General features: G+C 39.1%; 1 protein-coding gene across 17 annotated transcripts in view; it reads right to left on the reverse strand.

Annotated features, from left to right (window-relative positions):
- The window catches only part of ABLIM2 (actin binding LIM protein family member 2), a 145,317-nt gene that overhangs the window by 50,458 nt on the left and 73,569 nt on the right, over positions 1 to 21,290 (reverse strand). For all 17 annotated transcript variants that reach the window (XM_042808152.1, XM_042808158.1, XM_042808154.1 and 14 more), the window contains exons 7-8: positions 6,048 to 6,135; positions 2,188 to 2,246 (exon numbers count right to left, since the gene is read on the reverse strand). In XM_042808152.1, coding sequence (XP_042664086.1) covers positions 2,188 to 2,246; positions 6,048 to 6,135 — 147 coding nt within the window. The remainder of the gene's footprint in view (positions 1 to 2,187; positions 2,247 to 6,047; positions 6,136 to 21,290) is intronic.

Below are 21,290 nucleotides of genomic sequence, written 5' to 3' on the forward strand. Positions count from 1 at the left end.
AGTCTCATCTTTCTAAGGTACTTCTGCGGATTGCTTCCGTGCTTCCTTACGCTACTCAGTTACTCCCACAAACTTTCCCGTTTCTCCTCCTGGTTATTAAAATCTGCTCATTCCACATCTCACACATGCTCTTTATTGTCTGCATGATCCATTACCCCCTTTAGCATCCCCAGTTCACGCCAGCTGCACATAATCTAGCTTTTGCAATAAAAACTCACATCTCCATTGACTCTGTTGCTTCTGTTCAGTTCTTCTCTCTGTACTACGCATTTTTATTCTTCCTCTACCTAACTCTTTTTCCTTTATGCCTTGTGATAATCATTCTTTCTCTTGCTACTTTGATTTCTTCTGTCTTTTCCAGCTTCATCCCTTCCACTTACAAACTCACTCTCCCATCATTTTTATTCTTGCTGTCATTTTCTTTCACAACTTCTTTTTCCCTTGCACTCCATCTCCAAAGTTTTGGAGTGAGCTGCCACTTACTCCTTCTGCCTTTGTCACCTACTTTAACTACATGCTTTGAATGTATCTATATAAATATATAGAAATATAAATTTTAAAAACAACAAACTCCAAAAGTTGACCAGAAAATTTCTCAACCAGTACATCCCACTTCCAACTTTACAAGTTATGTTGAAAAGTCCATTACTACCCTCTCTGAAACAACATCCTTTCATGTTGGTTTATTTTTTCAATAATTAGGGTAAAGACCAAAAAAAAAGAGGAAACACCCAAAGAAAAGGAAAAATGACTAGACTTTAGAAAATTCTTTGTGCTCCATTTTGGGTTTTTTCCCTACTGGCACAACTCCCACTGGCTTTCAGATACACATGCCTTCCTCTCTGCTGGGGAAGGGGTAAACCTCCAGCACTCAGGACAGATTTGTTATGAGTTAGTCCTTATACAATATCTTATAAGTACACTTTCTTTGCCTTTGTGAGGAAACGACAGCTAAGCAGGAGCCCAGTACAACCTTGTCCACTGTCTTTCTTTAAATGAGAGGGAAAAAAAAGACTATACTTTCAATAAATGACAATGGGTTTTAGCCTTGCAATTTCAGTTACTCAGCCAGAATAAAATCCTTAGGAAGCCCGAAGTACTGCTTAATAGTATTAGGCTGAATCAGCAGCACTTATTAAAGTATTTTGACAATTTTAAATATACATGTATTAAACAGTACATTTTATACTGAAATGCTACTTATTTGATATTCAGAGTTAGCCATGAAGAATACCAGAGCAATTGCTTCCAAAATACATGGGTACAAAAAAATAAAGCCAAGATCCTTCAGGGTAAAGCCCAAACTAAATTTTTTTCAAAACTGTAATTTAGTCAAAGTTGCACTTGCTAACACACCAGATTTGTAAACACTCTTTTTAGAGCTGCTGCCTGCTGTACTGACTTGTCCCATGTGCCTTCTGTCCAAGCCTTGATAAATCAAAGCAAAGGTTTTTTGAACAAGGATACCAAGGGTACCACTGGGAGCATCAGAGAACATCAGAACTGAAAAATCCCATACTTGGCCTCTGCATTAGAGAGAGTTCTATCTCAGTCCCACCACTTCAGAGGGATCATTTCCCCAGCTATAGATTAATTCTTCATTTCCTAGGGGCAGCTTATTCTTCTGCTAACCTTGTAATTACTAAAGTTGCCAGAACTCCCCTCTTTTCCCCTTGCACACAGACAGATTCACAAATCATCCAATTAAAGAGGTACTTAAAGCCAGAGATGAAATTAAGTTGGGGCTGGCTTGCCAACATTTTACAAACAAATAATAAAAAAGAAATTCCAAGGAGAGATTTTTTGTAAAAACAAATGAAGTGAAAGTCCTCTGAACTTCTAAGTGCAGAGCCACATAAAAAGAGGTCATGCACTGTTCACATCATAATCAGACAGAAGTTAAAAATTAATTCTTTTTTCGTACTCATATTTTCACATTTTTCCTTATTCAGCTTATACATATAACTCTTAGGTCAGCATTCTCCTGAAGCTGTAGCTTTAATCACTAAGTAAAAGCAGAATATTTATATTACATTATTACATTACATTAATCTACTAGATTTCTGTCATTTAAAATTCAAAATTGCAGTAGTGAAAAAATTCCAAATCCTTCCCTCCATGCCTGCTGCAAAAAAAGCCAAATAAAGAATATAGAAATAACACTGGGTAAAAATATGGTCTTTTTACCTTGTTTTTTTCTTCAGCCTTTGCAGCCTGTCTACAAACTGGATGCCAAATGGATGTACCTGGAAAGTAAATTTAAAGTTCTGCTTAATTCAGTTTTACAAGAACCTTAAAAGTTTTAAAATAAGGAACTTATTAAACCTTACTGTAAGGCTCTATAAGACAGAGCATACTGACTGATTACATTGCAGTCACTATCTCATAGATATATTCAAAGCTAAAACTGACAGCTTCTCAACATCAGTAAGCTTGACCACATACATTTTAAAGATGAGGTGCACTGCAGAAAGCTACATGTCTTTCAATATGTGAGATCAACATCAAAACCTGAGTCCTAAGAATTGTGATATGGTGTTGGAGAATGGCTCAGAGACAAGGGTCCTGAGCCCACCGAGCAATTGTATGATCAGAGCCTGCTCTAGCTGCTGATGCTGGGCCTCACTAGGGTTTGCCTGCAGCTGCTCGCAGCTGCTGATACCTGAGGAATGTCAAGGATGCTTCGGCCTTGTGTACCATGGTGTGTCGAAAACAGGCTAAGGGGAATTAGGAATAGTGGTCTGAGAAACCTAGTGTTATGGTAACGGTGGTCTGAGAAACATTGTGTTACGGTACTGTTGTGTATCGAAAACAAGTCAAGAGGAATTAGAACTAGTAGCATGAGAAACTTAGTGTTATGAGAAGCTTGTGCTGTAAGCTAACTGCAAGTAGGTGGACCGTGAGAATACGACCCTCAGAGCTTAAGCCAATCAGCTAGTGACTAGTAGGCATAATTAGTAGAAGGATTATAAAAAGCTGTAACAAAAGTCAATAAACTGAAGCATGCTTTATCACTCATATTGAGTCGGCTGCGTTCTTCCTCCTTGGCCTGAGTCCTCGGCTCGCCCAGCCCGGCAATATGGGATCTCTGGAGCTCCTCCAGCCCAACCTCCTGCTCAGAGCAGGTCCCATTACGGCAAGCAGCTCAGGGCTGTGCCCGCTTGGGTTCTGCACATCTCCAAGGATGGAGATGCCACAGCATCTCCGGGCATTCTGTTCCACTATCATGGCAATTCATTTTTTTTTTTTTCCTTATATGTAATTAGAGTTATCTGTACTCTTATTATACATATTCTTGTAATAGTCTGGCTGAGGTCATACTAAGTAGCACACTGTGATGGGATGGAATAGCATTGCGGCATTTAACACTAGCTGAAAATCCAGTCTTTCTGAATTAGTCACTGCACTAATCTTACACTTCCTATATGCTTGTCTCATAAATCAAATACTAAATAACTGCATAAATTCAGGGGAATACCAATCCTGGAGGAAGCAGGAAATACAGAATGAACCAATTCTCTATGGCATGTAAGCATTAAAGAGAGGATTATGAACTCCAGATATATAAGTAAATTTTAAGTGTGAGAAACTTAATAGATTTGCATTAGTCACAAGGGAAAAGAAAAATCTTTTAAAAGTTGAACGCAACGTTCAGTACTCAGTGTTCAATGGGAAGGGAATGTGTGTAACTACATAAAATAAAAGAATTATTTGTAGATTTTAATAGTAAAAGAAGCAACTTTATGTTTAAGCCAGTCTGAACTTGGACAAGACACAACCTAAAGCTCCGCACTGTTAAATAGCGTGAGTGCACTGCAACTTCTGCCTGGCTAAATGGGAAGTTGAGAACCTTTGTGTTATAAATATTTAATGTTTATACTGGGTGGAGAGCATCAAGAAGAGTTATTGGAAATGCTTTGTTTTCACAGCAGTTTGATAGTTTTCTAACCAGTGGATTTTGGAAACATGATAGAAACAGAAAGTCTATTTCCCAGAAGACAGATGGAGATCATTAGAATTTATTTCACAGAAATAACCCAGATGAACCCACACTCCAGCAGTAAAAGACTATCTATAAGTACAGATCAGATAAATTATGTCTACTAAGTTACTGAAGTTTTTTGGAACTGAACCACTAAGAAACATCTTTATATCACCTTTAAATTCAGTGGTAATTTATCTTCCAATTACGAGTGGGTCTGAGCTGGCCCACTGAAAGAGTTTTTCCCAACTGCTGCATAAGTTGATGTAAATCTTCCTAATGGTTTTAAAGAGTATTTAGATCAATTTTTTTTTTTTAATTACTCCTATCTGTCGTCAAGCGAAACTAGCTGGGAAACTTTTTCACGCAGAAGAAAGAAGAGTCCTTTCAACCAGAAGTCATCTGCTGTATGATCACTGATGACTCAATTTCTGCTAAGGAACATGCAACACGTAAAGGAACTATACAGTAGTTTATTAAGAGAATGAAGAACGAGTTATAAAATTCTGGACACTGACATTTTTTGTATCTAACACATTAGGTCAGGCAGTCCAAATACCTAATCACAGATCTTTCATGTAGTTAACACCAGTTTTTAATGGAAACTGATTTTTGTGTGAAGACAAAAAGCGTATGATAGTAAGCTGGTATGAATGTTTCATGCATCAGAAAGTAAAGTAATATAGGTCCAAATTAACAGGACCTGAGCATACTTTGTGGTTATTTGAACTAAAAATCAACACAAAACCTAGCAAATATCCACCCTTATAAGAAATTGAACTTAAAAAGAAAATTCTCTTGCAACCCAGTTTCAGAGGGTTTGAAATCCAGAAACAAATCAGTAGTTTGATATCTTTTTTTTAAAGTATTGATTTCCCAGGAGATTTAGTACTGCTAAGCTACATTGCAATTGGAAGAACCACAGCATTTTCTGGCTCCTGAGGGAGAAGCCATGAGCACAGACAAGGATCATTATGTCCTTTAACAAGCTAGTTCTTTTTGCAAACCAAAGTGACAATAAAATTGCCATTTTAAATGACATACTAAATTATAATTAGATCTTACTGATACCACTGTTGTGTTCTAAATAAAGGCTAACTTTTCCAGCATAATGAATGATTTCAAAGTATGCTTCTAGAAAACTGTGGACAAATGCAAAGTTGTAATACCGATCTGGGCAGGCATGTGACTTCAGGATAATACACCAGCCTTGCAGTTCCTACATCCTACTGAGCTTCTCTTTTCTGTTTTCCCTTGAAAAGATACTGCCAGCCAAAGACACAAGCAAAAGCTTTCATTTTCTTTAGTATCTGACCTTGTATTTAACTGTGTAGACATTGTTCTCTTTGATCAGTTTAGTACTGCTAGAGGTTGCTACATATGAGATAGAGATTTTAGCTCATATCTATGTTAAATATATTCTCTTCCATTGAATAAATTATTATGCAAGTCATCCTCTATTACCACTGAAATTCCCTGACAAGAAATACTGAATTTCTCCTCTTCAACCTTATGGCTGCATAAAGTGTAAGGGCTTCAGCTCCATGGCATCCTCTTCTCCACCCTCTGAGGGCACTTAGGTCTGTCTGAGGGGAATTCAGATAAGAACCTTCAGATTTTCTCCTCATACTCAAATGGACAATGGGTACAGAACTGGTCTTAGGACTGTAACAGCAGCTTTAGGGAACCTGCTGTCCCACAAGTATGTTGACTTTCATCTGGATCATTTATCAATGCAGAAAAAAACCAATTTTTTTTAGTAAATGGAAATTTTAATAATCTTCACTGTCAAGTTCTTCCATCTGCAGGAAATAACTGCTACCACTCATTCTTTCTGTGATTCACGCTTGCTATTGGATTTGAACTGAAAAAGAAGTAATAGGTGTGCAAGAAGCAACTAGGGTTTGGTTTTGCTTTTTCTTAGACTAAAGACTGCATTCTTCACCTTCTTTGGTAGCTACGAAGTGAGAATATGTGCAAAGCAGCTCAGCCACGCTAGCAAGTACGGGCAAGAGGGCCATGCTGCCAAGTGTAGCTGTTTTGGTTTTTGCTTCTTTGCTTTTACCTTGAAGATACATTTCTTCTCCTTCTGCAAACATCTGACTGCACCTGACACATCGTGCGCAGGTTGGGTGGTAATGTTTTTCTCCTGCCTGTTTGGGGAAAAAAGTACAGATGATTAAGTATACCGATCAATTTAGCAGCTTCACTATGAAGAGTTTTTCTTTCATTTTCTAGAATATGATTAATTACAGTAAATTACTTAAGGCAAATTAGTTCAACAATCTCCTACAACCACAATGCTTATTTTTGATTATAGACAATTCATGATTTAAAATGTAATTATGGTGTTACCTACACAAAAAAAGTTCATGTGCAATAGTTAAGTCTCTGAATTTACAGAACGGAAATGATTTTATATAGTGAAGACATTTTCCCTGTAAACAACCGTACTGTGCACCAAGCACAAGGTAGCCTAGGACTTACCTGCACAAGGAAGTTGGGAGGTCTTAACCTTGAGCATGGATTTGCGACTCAACTGTAATGTTCAGCATGATGCCACTGAATATATAATCTTAGTACACAGCAAGAACCACCTTGTGCAAGAATGTTTCTACCTGATTTGAAAGTGTCTTGTAGGTAACAGGTACTAAAGGGTTTCCATGAGGAATGAGTGAGATGTGCCTACAGGACTGTAAATTCAGAGCTGACACTTTTGGGTACTGTGCACTAACTCCCCCACACAGACAAGCCAGGAGCTTTGCCAATCATTCTGATATTAATCCACGTAATTTAATACCACTGTTTTCACTGCTTGGCATTAGCACAGGACTGAGCCCTAAATTTGCTCAGAACAGCTTAATAACTCAGTTCCCATAAGTTTAAATTTCCAACTATCTTATAACCCTATTAATTTAAACTGGTTCACCACTGACCTCTGTGTATTTCTCAAGAGGAGACACCTACATGCTATAAAAGAGCAAGGGCTTGTCTACATCAGACCATCAATGTGTAATACAGACAAGAGTGAAGTGAACCTCAAGTGACTATCAGGAAGAAAAAAAAAGCCAAGATTCAATTTTGGTATCTTGGCCAAAATTCAGTTCTACAGCTTACTGTGGGCAAACTTGTTAGCTCTGGTTCCCACAGGCAAGGACAGCAGCACCACAAGGCAATGTTGGTTTGTCAGGGACAAAAATAGCATTCAGGGAGTTGTGCTCTTCTGAGTGAATGATGTGGGCCAGACCATCCAAAATGCACCCCTACCCCATCTTTCAGATGACACTCACAAACTAGAGCTCAATAGCCCAAAGCTGACTCTGTGCATACTCCCAGAAGTCCTCACTCTTCAAAATCCCTACACAACTGAAAGCCAAATCTTGGCATCTCCTTCCTCCTCTTTGACCCGGCTCTCTTCTGTGCTAGACAGAATGGCCCATGGTTTGAGTGGCTTAAGGCCATTTCCATTATGAACAAAAGCCAGGAGACAAAGTAACACTATAGCTTAGAGCTAAATTAAACTAAGTTTAACTTATAGTTAAGCTAAGTCTATCTACAGTAGAAATTCTCCTGGAGTTAAAAATAAGCTAATTTTGGTCCATGTAGAATGTCTCATAACCTGCTTATCTGAAAAAGGTTGAAAGTGCTACTAGGATTGTGTGTGCATTTAAGAAATTACTATTAAGCATTGCCCCACTGTCTTCAGCATGTAAATATGCTCTCACAGCACTGCACTGTAAATCCCCGTCTATTAATCTAGAAATTTAACACTTACTTACTGAATGTCAAAACTTTCAGAGGTATTTATACCGAAGAACATCAAACACAGGATTGTGGTAAATTTAGGTTAAAAAAATCTCTGGTTTTACTTCATCAGCGTTAACTTGATTCACCCCTGAAAACCTGTTGCTGCACTTTAAAATAAGCAATAAGGAAGAGCAATGCATCACATCAGAATTGCTATTTTGAAAATAGCTTTGTTCCAGTTCACTCTTCTTTTTTATGGTTCCATTTGTGCAGACCACTAAGTGATTTTTGCAACTTTAGACATGGAAGATGGTCACTACTAACTGTGTTGACACTCTGAAGTATCAGACCATGAAGTATCAGTACTGGTCTTAAACCTCAGGTTTTAAATTGCTTGCCTGAGTGCAGGTGTTTGAGCACAGGAAAGTATTTAACTATCACCAGATAAACTTAAGTTCGGAATATCAAGCTGAAAATAATTTCCCTTGGAAGATTTCTACTGCACAAGCACTGCTAATGCAAGGCATAGCCTCAGTAATTCAATTGATTTAGCACAGCTGATACAATTCCCAGGCTAACGCTCTCTAGGGGAATTCAATTACTCCTTTGCTAAAATAAACGGTCAGAACACATTCTCAGATAACTTGGATGCATCACAGAGTAAAATCTCTTTCCCCAGATTTAACAGTACAACCAAATCCATAATTTTAATTCCCTTTGTATAGTATGTAATATCAACTAACTGTAGAATGTAATGTTGAGACCTCTTTTACAGTTTAGATACAATTATAACAGAAAAATCAGGGGAGAAAGGTATAGTGATCCTTTTGCTGACGCTTGCAGTAGGATAACTCCAACAGATTTTCCATAACTATCTCTGAATTAAAATGGGACATAATCAAACTTTTCATATAAGTCTAAGTGCTGACAGTGGTTTTTGTTCCCCCTTTTAATTTTTTTTTTTTTTTAATTTTATCCCTCTTCTAACCAAAGCACAGAAGATGAGACGTGGCAGACTCTTCATAACTTTAAGTATTTGAAACAGATCACACCATCTTTCTAAATAGGAGGCGAGAGCAGAATCTGAGGCTAGAGACTTGATGCAGGAATTAATTAATAATATTCCCTGATACGTTCATACAGTTAGACTGATTAGATACTATAAATTATATTCAAACCTAGGACCTGGGTGTGTTGAGTCTCTATGTGAATCATAACCTCACTTGGGTACATGCCAAGGAGGTTTTCATCAGTGTCTCTTTGTCCTCTCTCTTCAGACTATTTCAGAGGCTCAGTCTCATAGATGAACAATCAGTTCCAGCAGAGCCCAAAAATTTTACAAACTTAGGGCAGCAACTGTTTTATGTTTTCAGTTTAGTTGTAATGATGGCCTCATTATTATTTCTTTTCTTGGTTATAATGATGTGAGGGAGTTTAGTGCAGCAAACAAATTCCTAACCATATGGTTACTTCTTCTTTGCACAGTTTGAAAGCTTAGTTTGACAGACTGTTGTCTCAGTGTTTAATAAAATATCAACACACACATAGCACTGAAGAAGCGACATTCCTCTCTCAGAGATCTCTCATGATTCAAGTGGTAGATTGTAAGAAAACTTCTCAATATCCTATATCTGCTTCTAGACTGCACCAGGTCGTTGTGCCCAGGCATCCAGATTTGAAGACAGTATTATTATGAAGATCAATTTGGAGATTAATTCTCAACTGAGATTTCCTCAAACCTGAATAGCAAAGCATGACCTTAGCAACACAGTACATTACCAACAGTTTAACTTCTCTTCAAGTGACTACACCAGCTTTTCAAAATCACAAAGTCAATGTTTTAGCGTGTAATTTAAAGGTGGATTCAAAACAGTCCTTAACGCTCTGAGACGAAGTATTATGAATTACTTCACTCCCTTTAGGTATGACAGACCGCTTTGAATGGTAAATCTGCTCTGCACAGCAGGGACAGCCTTTTGGGCTGGGTCAATGTAAGGAACATTCTCCCAGCAGAGCCGAGGACCTCCCCGCACTCCCTGTCCTAAGCACAGGGGGCACTTCAGTGTTGCTACCTGTCCCCACAGCATAACGACAAGTAAACCCATGCTTCACTTAAAACAGGACCAGAAAGCTCTGCAACGAAGTACATACAACTGCCTTTTCTCGTTTCTCATAACTTCAGGGCTTGAACTAGATAAAAGAAGAATGAGCCTGGTGTGACAAATGTGAATCACATCATTTAAAGACAATTTGAAGACAGTAAGGGGTGTTATCCTAATGTCTGCAGGGCAGCATGAACACCAGGCATGGGAAACATGCAACGCTAGCAAAACCAGAGTAATTTGTACTGGAATGAATAACCTTACCTAGTTAAGGTTGGGTTTTAAATTAGCTGTCATAGCTCAGGAAAAAAGATACTACATCATTGCAGACAGCTCAGTGAAAACCTCTGCTCGTTCTCTGGCTATGGCTTCACTAACTGATTAAGTGGTAGAATATATAAAAGATAGTATGTATAATAATTGTAACTCTATCACAATGACATTGGTTGTCTGACCTCTCATGCCATTGCTAGGAGTGTGACTGATGTAATTTTTTACTGCAGTTGATGAGTGACAACTGCACTTTGATTGACACATGAGGGATTGAACCAGAGCAGCCTAAAGTTCAAAGTGCAAGCTGAGTCCCGGAATGAAGACTTATGATTTCTGATGACTCTCTCACCCATGAAGTCTAAGTACATCCTATCTCACTGCATTACTCAGTAAAGTAGCTACTAAAGGGAAGAAAGAAAGTAGACAAAATCATTCCATGTGTTAACTAAACTCTTTGGTCCCTTTCCTGAGAATCAAAAGTTTTCAGTAAACTTTTTCCTGTAAAAATGAAAAAAATAATAATCAAAAAAATGTATTTTATCAAAATGCACAGTGGTAACTGACACCTTTTACTGCTGGGAGTAAAGAGTTTGTGGAAGTGAGAAAAGGTTAGACTGCTGCAATGATTCAATCATATCAAAGCATATTTTCTTTTTTAAGGGTATAATACAATATAGCTTGCTGTAATAGTGCATTACCACTGAGTGTCATCTGTTGAGGTAGGTCCAAATCCTGCAATCATCATACTGTAAAATCTCCAGACCAGATCCTAACTGCATCCTATCCTGAACAAAGATAATTGAAGTCAGCCTACAAAACACTGAGCCTGCTGGTATGGCAAGACATGGCACAGTTGCATGACCCAGAAAAAAAGCCCACAGAACCGGTATAAATTATTCTAAGTTAAAAGCTTTTCACATGTAACAAATTTGTTGGAGAGTTGGGTCATCACCAGATGATCACCTGTCCAAGCAAAGGGAAACAGAATAAAGCACAAAACCACCAACAATCAATAGGCCTTTCCATCAGGCAGCTTCTCACCCTGAAATGAAGGATTAAATCTCTTGTGAAAGACATATGACTTGACTGCTGCTATAGGATTAAGTGGGAGGGAATTACTATTTTTTTGGGGATGGGAAGGGGAAAAATACTCAGGTACTGTAGTGATGGGAAGAAGTTTAAAACTTCAATTTAGACAATAAATTATTCTCTTTTCTATTTGTTGTCTCCATTACTTAAATAATTTTAATTCACATGGACATTCACATTCATTCAAGGGCACATATTTCTTCAACTGCACATCGTAATACGTTTAAAGTCAGTAGGTGTTCAAGTGTACCACAGAATGATAGAATAATTCAGGTTGGGAAGGACCTCAGGAGGTCATCTAATCCAACGTTCAGCTCAAAGGAGGGCTGATGCTAAATTCAGACCAGTCTGCTCAGTAATTTGTCCAGTTGGGTACTGAAAACCTTCAAGGATGGAGACTACAACCCCTGAGGAGACTGCTCCAATGCTTAGTTATCCTTACAGTGATTTTTTTTTTTCTTTTTATTCAATCAGAACTTCCCCTCTTTCAGTTTCTGACAGTTGCCTCCTGCTCTCTCACCATGTGCCTCAGTAAGGAACTTGTCTCCACATCCTCGAGGGCCTCCTCATAGGTATGGCAATGCTGCTATTAGGTTCCCCTAAAGCCATTCCTTCCACAGCCTGAGCAAATCCAGCTTTCTGAACACCTTCTCACAGGATATGTGCTCCAGGCCCTCAACTATCGTGGTGGTCCTCCACAAACTCACTTCAGTTAATCAGCATCTTTTGGTATGGGAGGGCACAAATCTGGATGCAGTACCCTTCATGTGGTCTAGCAAACGCTAAATAAAAGAGGGATATCTTCATTCTACTAGTTGTGCTCCTGCTGAAATTGCCCTCTACACTGGTGGTCTTCATCAGCACACTGCTCTCAGGTTTAGTGTTTAGTCAACTGTACACCATATCCCATATGCATTTCCAAGCACTGATAATTGAATATAAGAAAGCAAAATAAATCACAGTGTGCTTGATGTATATACATCATACTGAAATAGAACATAAAACCAAGACATAACTCCTTGATAAATGAATCTGCTTATGTCCATGGATTCCTATGAGTAGATCTGGGGAGAAAAACATCTTAACACTGGGTGAGGGAAGTTTATTATCTATAATTTTAATTTTAAATTCAACATTGAGGAGTTGGAAACCTTCACTTGGAATATTTTTTTCAGAGTATGCAAATCAAAAAATGTGGAAAACCACTAAACTCCTTTAGTGGGTATTTAATTAATCCCATTTATACTTCCTCATTCATTCCCCAAATGATTGCTTTTACTGGCATATTAAGCCATTATGTGAATGAACTGTCCCTTTTCTTAGGTGTCATAAACGTACAGGAAACTGATAATGAAATACAGGTATAAAAAGGAACTCCAGATAGCTATCTTTAGGAAATTTAATAAACTTTTTGAATGAGATACAGCATTTTGATATTAAATGGCCCAACCAGTCATTGCATTGAATTATAGAGGCAAATTCACAATTTCTGTAAGTAAATGAGGTTCCCTGACTGGCTGAGCTAACATTTTAGTTCCTGCTCCCGGAACTAAATTAGTTATTATTTAATAACTTTTTGACCTAACAGCACAGAACTGGCCCAGAAAATCTTCCTATAAAGTTATTCTACCTACTAGGCTGAAATCAGGGGTTGTTTGTGTTTATTCCCACCTGGTAGTACAACCCTCCCCTTCTTGGCCAGCACTTCAACACAGGATTGTGCCATGTGGGTTTAAACCTAAAGGCAGCATAAAATCTAGGGCCCAGGTGTTTGTCCTTCTGTCTTTATCTCAAGAGTACCATTGTCCTGGTTCGGGCTGGAATAGAGTTCGTGTTCTTTTTGGTAGCTGGAGGAGGGCTGATGCACAGGGCTCTCCAGCTGCATGTGCCCTTACCTATGTGTGGGGGTGGGGGGAGCACAGCTGGAGTGCTGGGCCCGGATTGGCTGATATTTCATGTCTTGTGACATTATGCTCACTATATAAAGGAAGGAGTGAGCCGGGCGGGGCTCTCACTTCCAAGAGTGTCGCCGTGGTGTCTTTGTATTTGGGATCACCAGCTGGGAGCAGGCTGGTGTCAACTGATGGTGAGCAACTGTATTATACATTACCCGTTTATACTGTCTCCATATTATTCTATTACTGTTATTAAACTGTTTTTATCTCAACCTGTGAGTCTCCCTTTGCCCCTCCAATTCCCTCCCCATTCCCAAGTGGGGGGAGGATGGGTGAGTGTCTGCGTGGTGTTTAGCTGCTGACCGAGCTCAAACCACAACAACCATGGAGAAGGTGCACAGCAATGCACCGTCAAGTGTTTCTCAATGACCACATGCTCATTAACTCTGCCACTGCATCCATGTAGTGGCGTATTATGTGGACTATACTGGCTCCATAAACTGGATTCTATGGGATATTTTCAAATTAGACATATCATTCAGAAAATCAGATAGCCTTTGTTACTTGGAGTAGAATACTGTGTTCAGTTACCAGCTTTAAGTGTAACCACATAAAATCTCCATTCACATTTCTAGCAAAGCCAGAGTTTTGCATATGCTACAGAATAACTTGAAGGATTACTTGGTCATAATTGTTTACGATAATGGTTAAGTTAGTAAACAGCTGTCATGTCATCTACTGGGTAGAAAGGGACAGTCAACATTATCAAGGCAGAGGTATTTGGCAAAATATATATTGCTTATGTTAGAAAACAGTGCAGAGGAGAGAAAAGTGTGAGAGCCAGGAGACAGAGAGAATTATGAAGAGGAAAATTTTTACTAATTCTCTTAGTCACAGTGGACCTGACTCACCACTGAGTCACTTCAGTGGTGCGCCAGGGCAAACGAACCATTTTCAACAGGGTTTACACCAACATAAATGTAGTGTAATGTTTTGAATCAATCCTTCTCCTCATATTCTCCTTACTGGATTCATTTATCACCCCACTGGATGCCAAGAAACAGTCATGTGAAATGTTCAATACATGCACCTGCAGCATTACTTACAGCTTTAGCTGTCTCTCATGTACAGTCATTTCATATTGTCTTGGTTCTGGCTCATCCCACTGTACTTTACAGAGCCTTGAGACTTCCCACCCACATTTGAGTCATTTTTACTGCCTCCCACACATTCTTTATTCTCCCAGGTATAAAGTGCAGATCGAATGTACGAACAGGGACTTTTATCTCAGAATGATAGTAACTTACTATACACTGGACTCTCAAAAGTAGAAGTTTCTGATGTTTGTGGGAGAAATAAAAAAATAATTAAAAAGCCCTAAAGGGAATAATTCAGAAAAAGAAAGAATAAAAAGAAAAATCAGCACTATTATAAATATAATCTCATTCTGTGAAATCTGGAAACAAGTTCTGACTCAGGAGCAAATTCAGCCATGCTGCAGTCAGACAAAAGCTGGAAAAGGCCAACAGCACATTTTTTCTACAGAATTTGGTACATGATCTTGTAAACCAAATGGTCTGTCATGCCTAAAATCATTGATTCTGCAGTCAGTTGCTTTTGTCATGCAATGTGTGATCTGCCTCTTTTGTCTCTTTCTTCTCAGCTTTGCAAATTTTTCTTGCCACCCTCTGAGACTGGAAGAGGTTCCTGTTTCCCATTTGCTCAACAATCTCCTTTATTTCTTTTCCATTTTCCTCTCCCACTCCTTAAAACTCACTTACAGGCCAAGACAAGCTGCATCTGGCTCTTGCTTCTGCCATCCCTTGATAGGGGAGAGGCAACAAAGAAGGAGAAAGATGACTTGCAGACATATTACCCTTCCTTTTTGAATTTGCAGCTGTGCACTTAACCCACCTATTTCAGATGGGAAGAACAAAGCTGCAACCAACACCAAACTGTTCTGGAGAGGCAGCATGATTTATCAGATGAAGCCAGAACAGCTATTTTCACACTGGTTGTGGTGATCCAGCCAGCAAACATCTGAAGACAGAAGCTGCCTCTCATTCTGTGCCTGAATAAGGACTGATATTTTAGATCCCAAAATTTAGCTAGGACTGGAAATGCTGCTGCCACATGCAGAACTGACATTAATAATCCTTCCTGGAAGTAGGAAGTTGCTATTTTCAGATTCAGCCACACATTTCCAGTTCAAGGTACCATTCAGAAGTTCTTACTTTGGGGCAAAGAAGGAAATCTGAAGAAACACAAAAAATGCTGAAGGTTAGCAGGATGAAAAACCTTAACAGATACAAGAAATTACTCGCATAGGCTGCTTTCCTGCTACTAGCAGACACACAAAACCGTTGTAACATGGGCCAGAGCATCCTGGAGATACTTCACCAACAAAGCCCATTGCCACTAAGTGCACTTACTGCTGCAGCACTGTCATGGTTACAGGAGAGAGCTGGGGGAGGCGCTTGGGCTGTTGGCTGGATGGTGGGCAGGTACAGAGCACTGCGGAGCAGTGGCCTGGCCGACCGCAGCCTGCCCCAGGCAGGAGTCAGAAGACGGCCAGAAACGAAAGAAATTACGCAAAAGAATAGGATGAGGAACTGAAGACATACAGAAAGTGCAGTGCAGTGTTTCACACTGTCAATATATTGAAATGCTGGCAAATAGTACTAGATAATAATGCATCACCACAGCAACACATCGCTTAGGGACCCGTTGTAACTGGCATACTGTATGCCGTTTGTGTCTGAGGCTCAGACGGTATCAAGGTGACTATTGGAATCAATGCTTTGACGCTTTAATTAATCAATTAAGACAGTTTAAGATAACTGGTACTACATTTTTGCATAATGGGAAAAGGCAGTGGACACCATTCACCTCTCTGACAGGCTCAAGCATCAAACTATGCACTAAAACTCTAACACATAAAAACCCACACAGGCACAAATGCACAACAGTGCTACTGAGGACTTTTTTCCACACATACGAGAAAAATCCTCAACAAAAAAGAAAGCAAGCAACTGCAAAATAACACAAAACCTGCAATAGTCATTCTTCTGAACTTCTCTTTTGTGTTATTCAGAAATAGTTTGCAGAACCCCTTACTTTGGTAAAAATATAACAGGCTTAAGCTATCACCAAATGTAGCTCAGTGCTCTCCCTTAATAAAACTAGAAACTGATTTACAGGGTAAAAGCTATACAAACAGTTCCTTTTAATAGGTACTGTTTTTTTTCCTGACATGTCACCCATTGTATTTTTAACAGTTCAGAAAATAAATATGGATAGGTGTAGCCCTGAATATCTTTCTAGAGAGAAGAGGTAGTTGAAAAAGGGAAAGGATGAGGGTGGAAGATAAGGTGAATGTATCTAAAACAACACAACTGGACTACAGGAAAGGCTCAAAGCTAAGGTCAAAAACATTTGCATTGCTATGTATATGCTTGTTGATAGTATTTTTAATGATCATCAAATCACAGAATATCTCAAGTTGGAAGGGAACCCATAAGGATCATCAGATACAACTCCCTGTTTTAAAGCAGAAAGTCTAAGCCAACTGTCAATTAACACTTACCCAGCCAAGTTAAGATACACAGATGATTAACCTGCCTTTGCAAACCAGCAGACCCAGACAAACTCAAGTGGCACCAAAACAGAGACTGTTCTCAAGCTGCAAAATGCCTTGCATCTCAGCAAACACTATGCATTGCAAGTACTAGTTAAGGTTTCCTACCTTAGACAGTTTCCTGTTGCAAGAGCTAATGCTGCTTTGTTTAGATGTATCTTTTCCAACAGTTTTCCTTCTTCTCTTGTGATGGGAGAAAACTGGCGTAGAGAGCAGTTTCTTACTGAATATTAGTACTGGCACCTGGATGCTTCTGCTGCTCTGATAGCCTTCGCAAGGCTGCCCATGCTACAGGAAATCCTTCATTTGTATAGATGGAGCCGCTTCTATTGCACGTTTCTGTATTAATGCCTATATTATAGGCTGCTCAAGTACCTTTCACACATCACTAGGTTTTGTTGTTAGTGAAACAGCAGGGTAACAGACATTTCAGAATGAACCATTCTTCCACACTGCAGGCAGAAATTTGTACACCCTGCTGTAAAGAATTAGTCTCGTCTCTCTGCTATACTGAGACTTTTGCAAAAGGAAAGGCAATTGATTTACAATGTAGCTCAACCCTAAGGCAAAGCAGAAAACAAACTACAAAAAATAAGATTCATGCTTTAATTAATAAGTCACTGAGGTATAAATGGCATTTAATTGACATATAAATTATTGACATTTCTAGTCTCATTCCTGCCTGTGCCTACTGAATTTGTTCCCTTATTTTAAAGTAACATATGGTTGTGATTAATAGTTTTTAAAAAACTATATATTGATTATACTTTCCTAGACATTTACACAGACATGCAAGCTAGAAAAATGTTAACCCTTTCTTCCCCAACATATACTTAGTGCCATGTTAGTATGCCAGATACAGAAGTTGGACCCATCTTTATGTTTAGTAAGTGATACATCCGTTTTCACCAGCAACCAGAAACATACATACTATAGACATGTAACTGTAAATCACAGGACAGCTGTAGACAGAAGTCTAGTCAAGTGCTGAAAATACCCCTCAGTGCTTACAGAAGCAGTTGGGTTGCACATAAATATGCCCCAAGAGACCTTTCCGAAAGCATAACTTCCAATGTGCTACACTGTCAACTTTTATTCACATGAAATTCAAAACACCAGCTAATAGCAGAGGAGGTCCAGCTTGTTCATCAGCTACCAGTACAGCTGGACGTGGAGGCCTGCTATGAGGCAGCTCAGCCTGGCCATCACTGCACTGCAGTTGCCTATCCAAGCAAGCACATCTGACCTCCTCACAGCCTATACTGCATTAACCCTCAAAATATTCCCAGGAGGTTATCTTTGGATATGAAAGCTTCCTCTAACAATGCAGAAAACCATTAGCTGAAACAGCAGATGAAGAGAAAACCTCCCAAGTCATCTTACTATGGGCTCTAAATGTTAATGAAGCCACAGAAAAAAAAAGAAACACACTCAGTGCAAGATATACCAAGGAAAGTTCTTTCTTTAGAAACAGTGGAAGGGGTTACTATCACTGCACAAGGCAGTGGTGAGGCATCATTTGGAATACAATGTCCATCCATGCTGAGAGAAGGTGGTTCCATCTAGGAATAGGCAGCGATAAGGCCCACGAGCATCACCAGAAGAGTCTGGAGCTGACTTTAGGAGCAGCAGAGAATTTGGTTCATTCAGTTTTGCAAAATAAAAGTTGAGAGGAACCAAAACTGTTTGCTATAAATTCTCCTTAAGAGTTCATCAATTAAAGGGGAGAAGATAAAAAAAGCTAAAAATCAATCTGTATCCAAAGAATTAGTAGCTACACACAGATCACTCTCAAGTAGAGAGGTGCTGGAATTCAGATAAAGTTTCTAAATATCAGATGTTAAGGCAACCCAGGCATGTTCCCCAGGAGAGAACCAGGAGTCATCCCTGGCTGTCACACAGCTACTCCATGCACCTCAACAGCCTTCCAAGCCTCTGTGTGGCCTGTCGTGTAAAAGGGACCAGGAGGCAGGCAACCCACCTCTGCCACTTCCGAGCAAAACACAGCTAGAAGACTGATAGAAAATCATGAAACAAATGGAAAATGTTTTCTTGGTTGAAAGGGGTTTGTATCTGGGTCTGAATTATCATGCAAAGTATAGTATATTTTTAGAAAAAAGGCAATTACACTTATTTTATCTATTTTTATGATATGTTTCTTAGCACAAGTTGAGATTTTAATTAATAAAAAACTGCTGGTGATAGAAAAAGAGAAAAAAATATTTTTTGTGCCAAATACTGAGAAATAGATGGCAACACAACAAAAGGAAACGCCTGATTATAAAAATCAACAGCTTGTTATTTTAAAATGTGTTTACTTTCTGTGTTCTTGCATTATTTTAGCTATTGCTAGGCTGGCAACAAAGCTATAGCATAAGCACTAAAATAAAACCTTTCTCTCCCTAAAGGTTTTCAGTCACACTGCATTTTAAGTCAAACTATAAAGTAAACTCCAGCTGTTTCTTGCTCCCTATTTAAGATGATCAGGGACATACACTGCAATTGCTAGGAGTCGACTGATGGTGGATTAAACAGGGCTCTGTATGCTTCACAAGCAAAGCAAACCTTGCCCATAAAAGCACTGGTGGGCAGGGTTTTTGTAAAATCAACAGCAAAACTGTTGCCTTTAAAAGCAATAGAAGAATTTATGGTGTCCGTAAATTAGCTTCTCGGCCCCTTTTGTAGCTTTTCCAGTACAAGTTCCCTGGGAGACTGGGGGCAAGCCAAGGTGGACTGGAGGGGAAGAAAGAAACAAGAAAGAAATTATAAACAGAGCTGTGTTTAAGACCATTTACTACACGGAATTATTTTGGCCCTCAGAAAATGGGCTGAGGAAAGAATTTAAGTAACTAAATCATCATTGTATTTGGCTGGCAACCTACAAAAACAGCCATATTTTTATAAGTTATCAGTAACTCACACTAGTTGACTCTCCCTTCCTCCTCTGTTGAATAAACACTTAAAACGAACAACTGTTGGAAAGGGAGACAATATTAGAAAATCTGGGCACAGAATGATTGTGGAAGCAGCTGTCCTCCTGACATTATCACAGAAATCAGAGATGGAAAAAATCCTATTAGGTCATATAGTCCCTCCCTTTGTCATTGCAGGACTGTTCCCTAACGTAGATTTTCCAGTGCCTTGTCCAATCTTGTTTTAATACTACTTAAGTGATAGCTTCCAGCAGATCCCTTGGGAGACTATTCCTCTGCCTAGTAAGTACTGCTGTCAAGATTTTTCCCCCACTTTAATAGCAATTTGCCCTATTATTTCTGTGTATCTCCAGATTATACTCAAGATGATAAAGAGAAATATTGAAGTTTTGAAAAATGTTTCAGGACTCCAGACAATTCCACAAAAAATACATCCTACAATGAAGAACAGTCATGGCTGCTTTTTATTTTTTTCTGTCCTCCTGACCAGGAGATGAACAAACTTATCAACAAGCCAGCCAGTGACAAACACACACCAAGTTTGATACAAGACAGACAGAAGAGATCAGCCCCAATTCCAAGTCTTTCGAACAAGTCCGTCTGCTGCAGACAAACAACAAATGACTTAACTGTGTTAGCTACGGATACAGTCTCTGCGTTCTTTCAAATCTGTTTGCTTAGGTCATAACTTTTAGTCTAGTTTCCTAATGAAATGAGGCGTGCGCTACCTCCTCACCTGACTGCTCTTCACAGTCAACACTGAAGTTCAATGGCCATTTCAAGTGATCCCTTACAGAGGTCCAAAGGCTCATGGAAATCACAGGCTGATCACCCTGGAAGGAGCCTCACACTGAGTCACCTCTTACCAAGTAAACAGGCAGTGGAAGTGTAAAGAAAGCTCACAAGATATTTCATGGGGAAACAAGAGGGGATGAGAACAGGTGTTCTGGGAGATGTCATGAGAAACAGGACCTATCATGACAGCAGAATGTTAGCATGTAGGACATGCACCCATATTCAAACTTCAGTAGTTTTGCTGCACACAAAAACCCAAATTGTTTTACATAATCTTATGGAAAGAATGTTATAGACCACAAAGTTTCCAGGTTGTTGTAACAAGCCTCCAGACATTAAATATCATTGTACCTGTTCAAAACTATTGTCTGCTTCATACTAACTTCATCCTATCTTCCCTGTTTGACAGACATTATCTGACACTGCTGTGCTTTTACAGATCACGAAAGTCCTTTCTCCTCATCTTTTTTTAAGAAAGGTTTCAGAATCTTACATCAGTATTTTTTCCACAGTTAAATGGCACAGACTTCAATCGAAGTTGCTCCCAGCCTGCACCAGTACCAGAGTAAGAAGAGAATCAGTGCTACAGCACTGTCATCAGAGCAGCACTGGGGAAGGGGAGAGGAGGGAGGCACACGTGCTCTAACGTAAAACATCACTTAGAACTACAATGACATAGGTAATCAGTCATGATGAAATTCCCACAAAAGCTTTAAAGAACTAACTTTTCTCAACTTTGTTATTGGTCCATCTATAATAAAAACAAAGAACTCTCCTCCTGTTCAGTATGCTCTCACCAAATAATTAGAAGAAACAGATACAGCCACACATGTCCCC

Source organism: Tyto alba, unplaced genomic scaffold, assembly GCF_018691265.1.
Source record: "Tyto alba isolate M040663 unplaced genomic scaffold, T.alba_DEE_v4.0 Super-Scaffold_6, whole genome shotgun sequence".
NCBI lineage: Eukaryota > Metazoa > Chordata > Aves > Strigiformes > Tytonidae > Tyto > Tyto alba.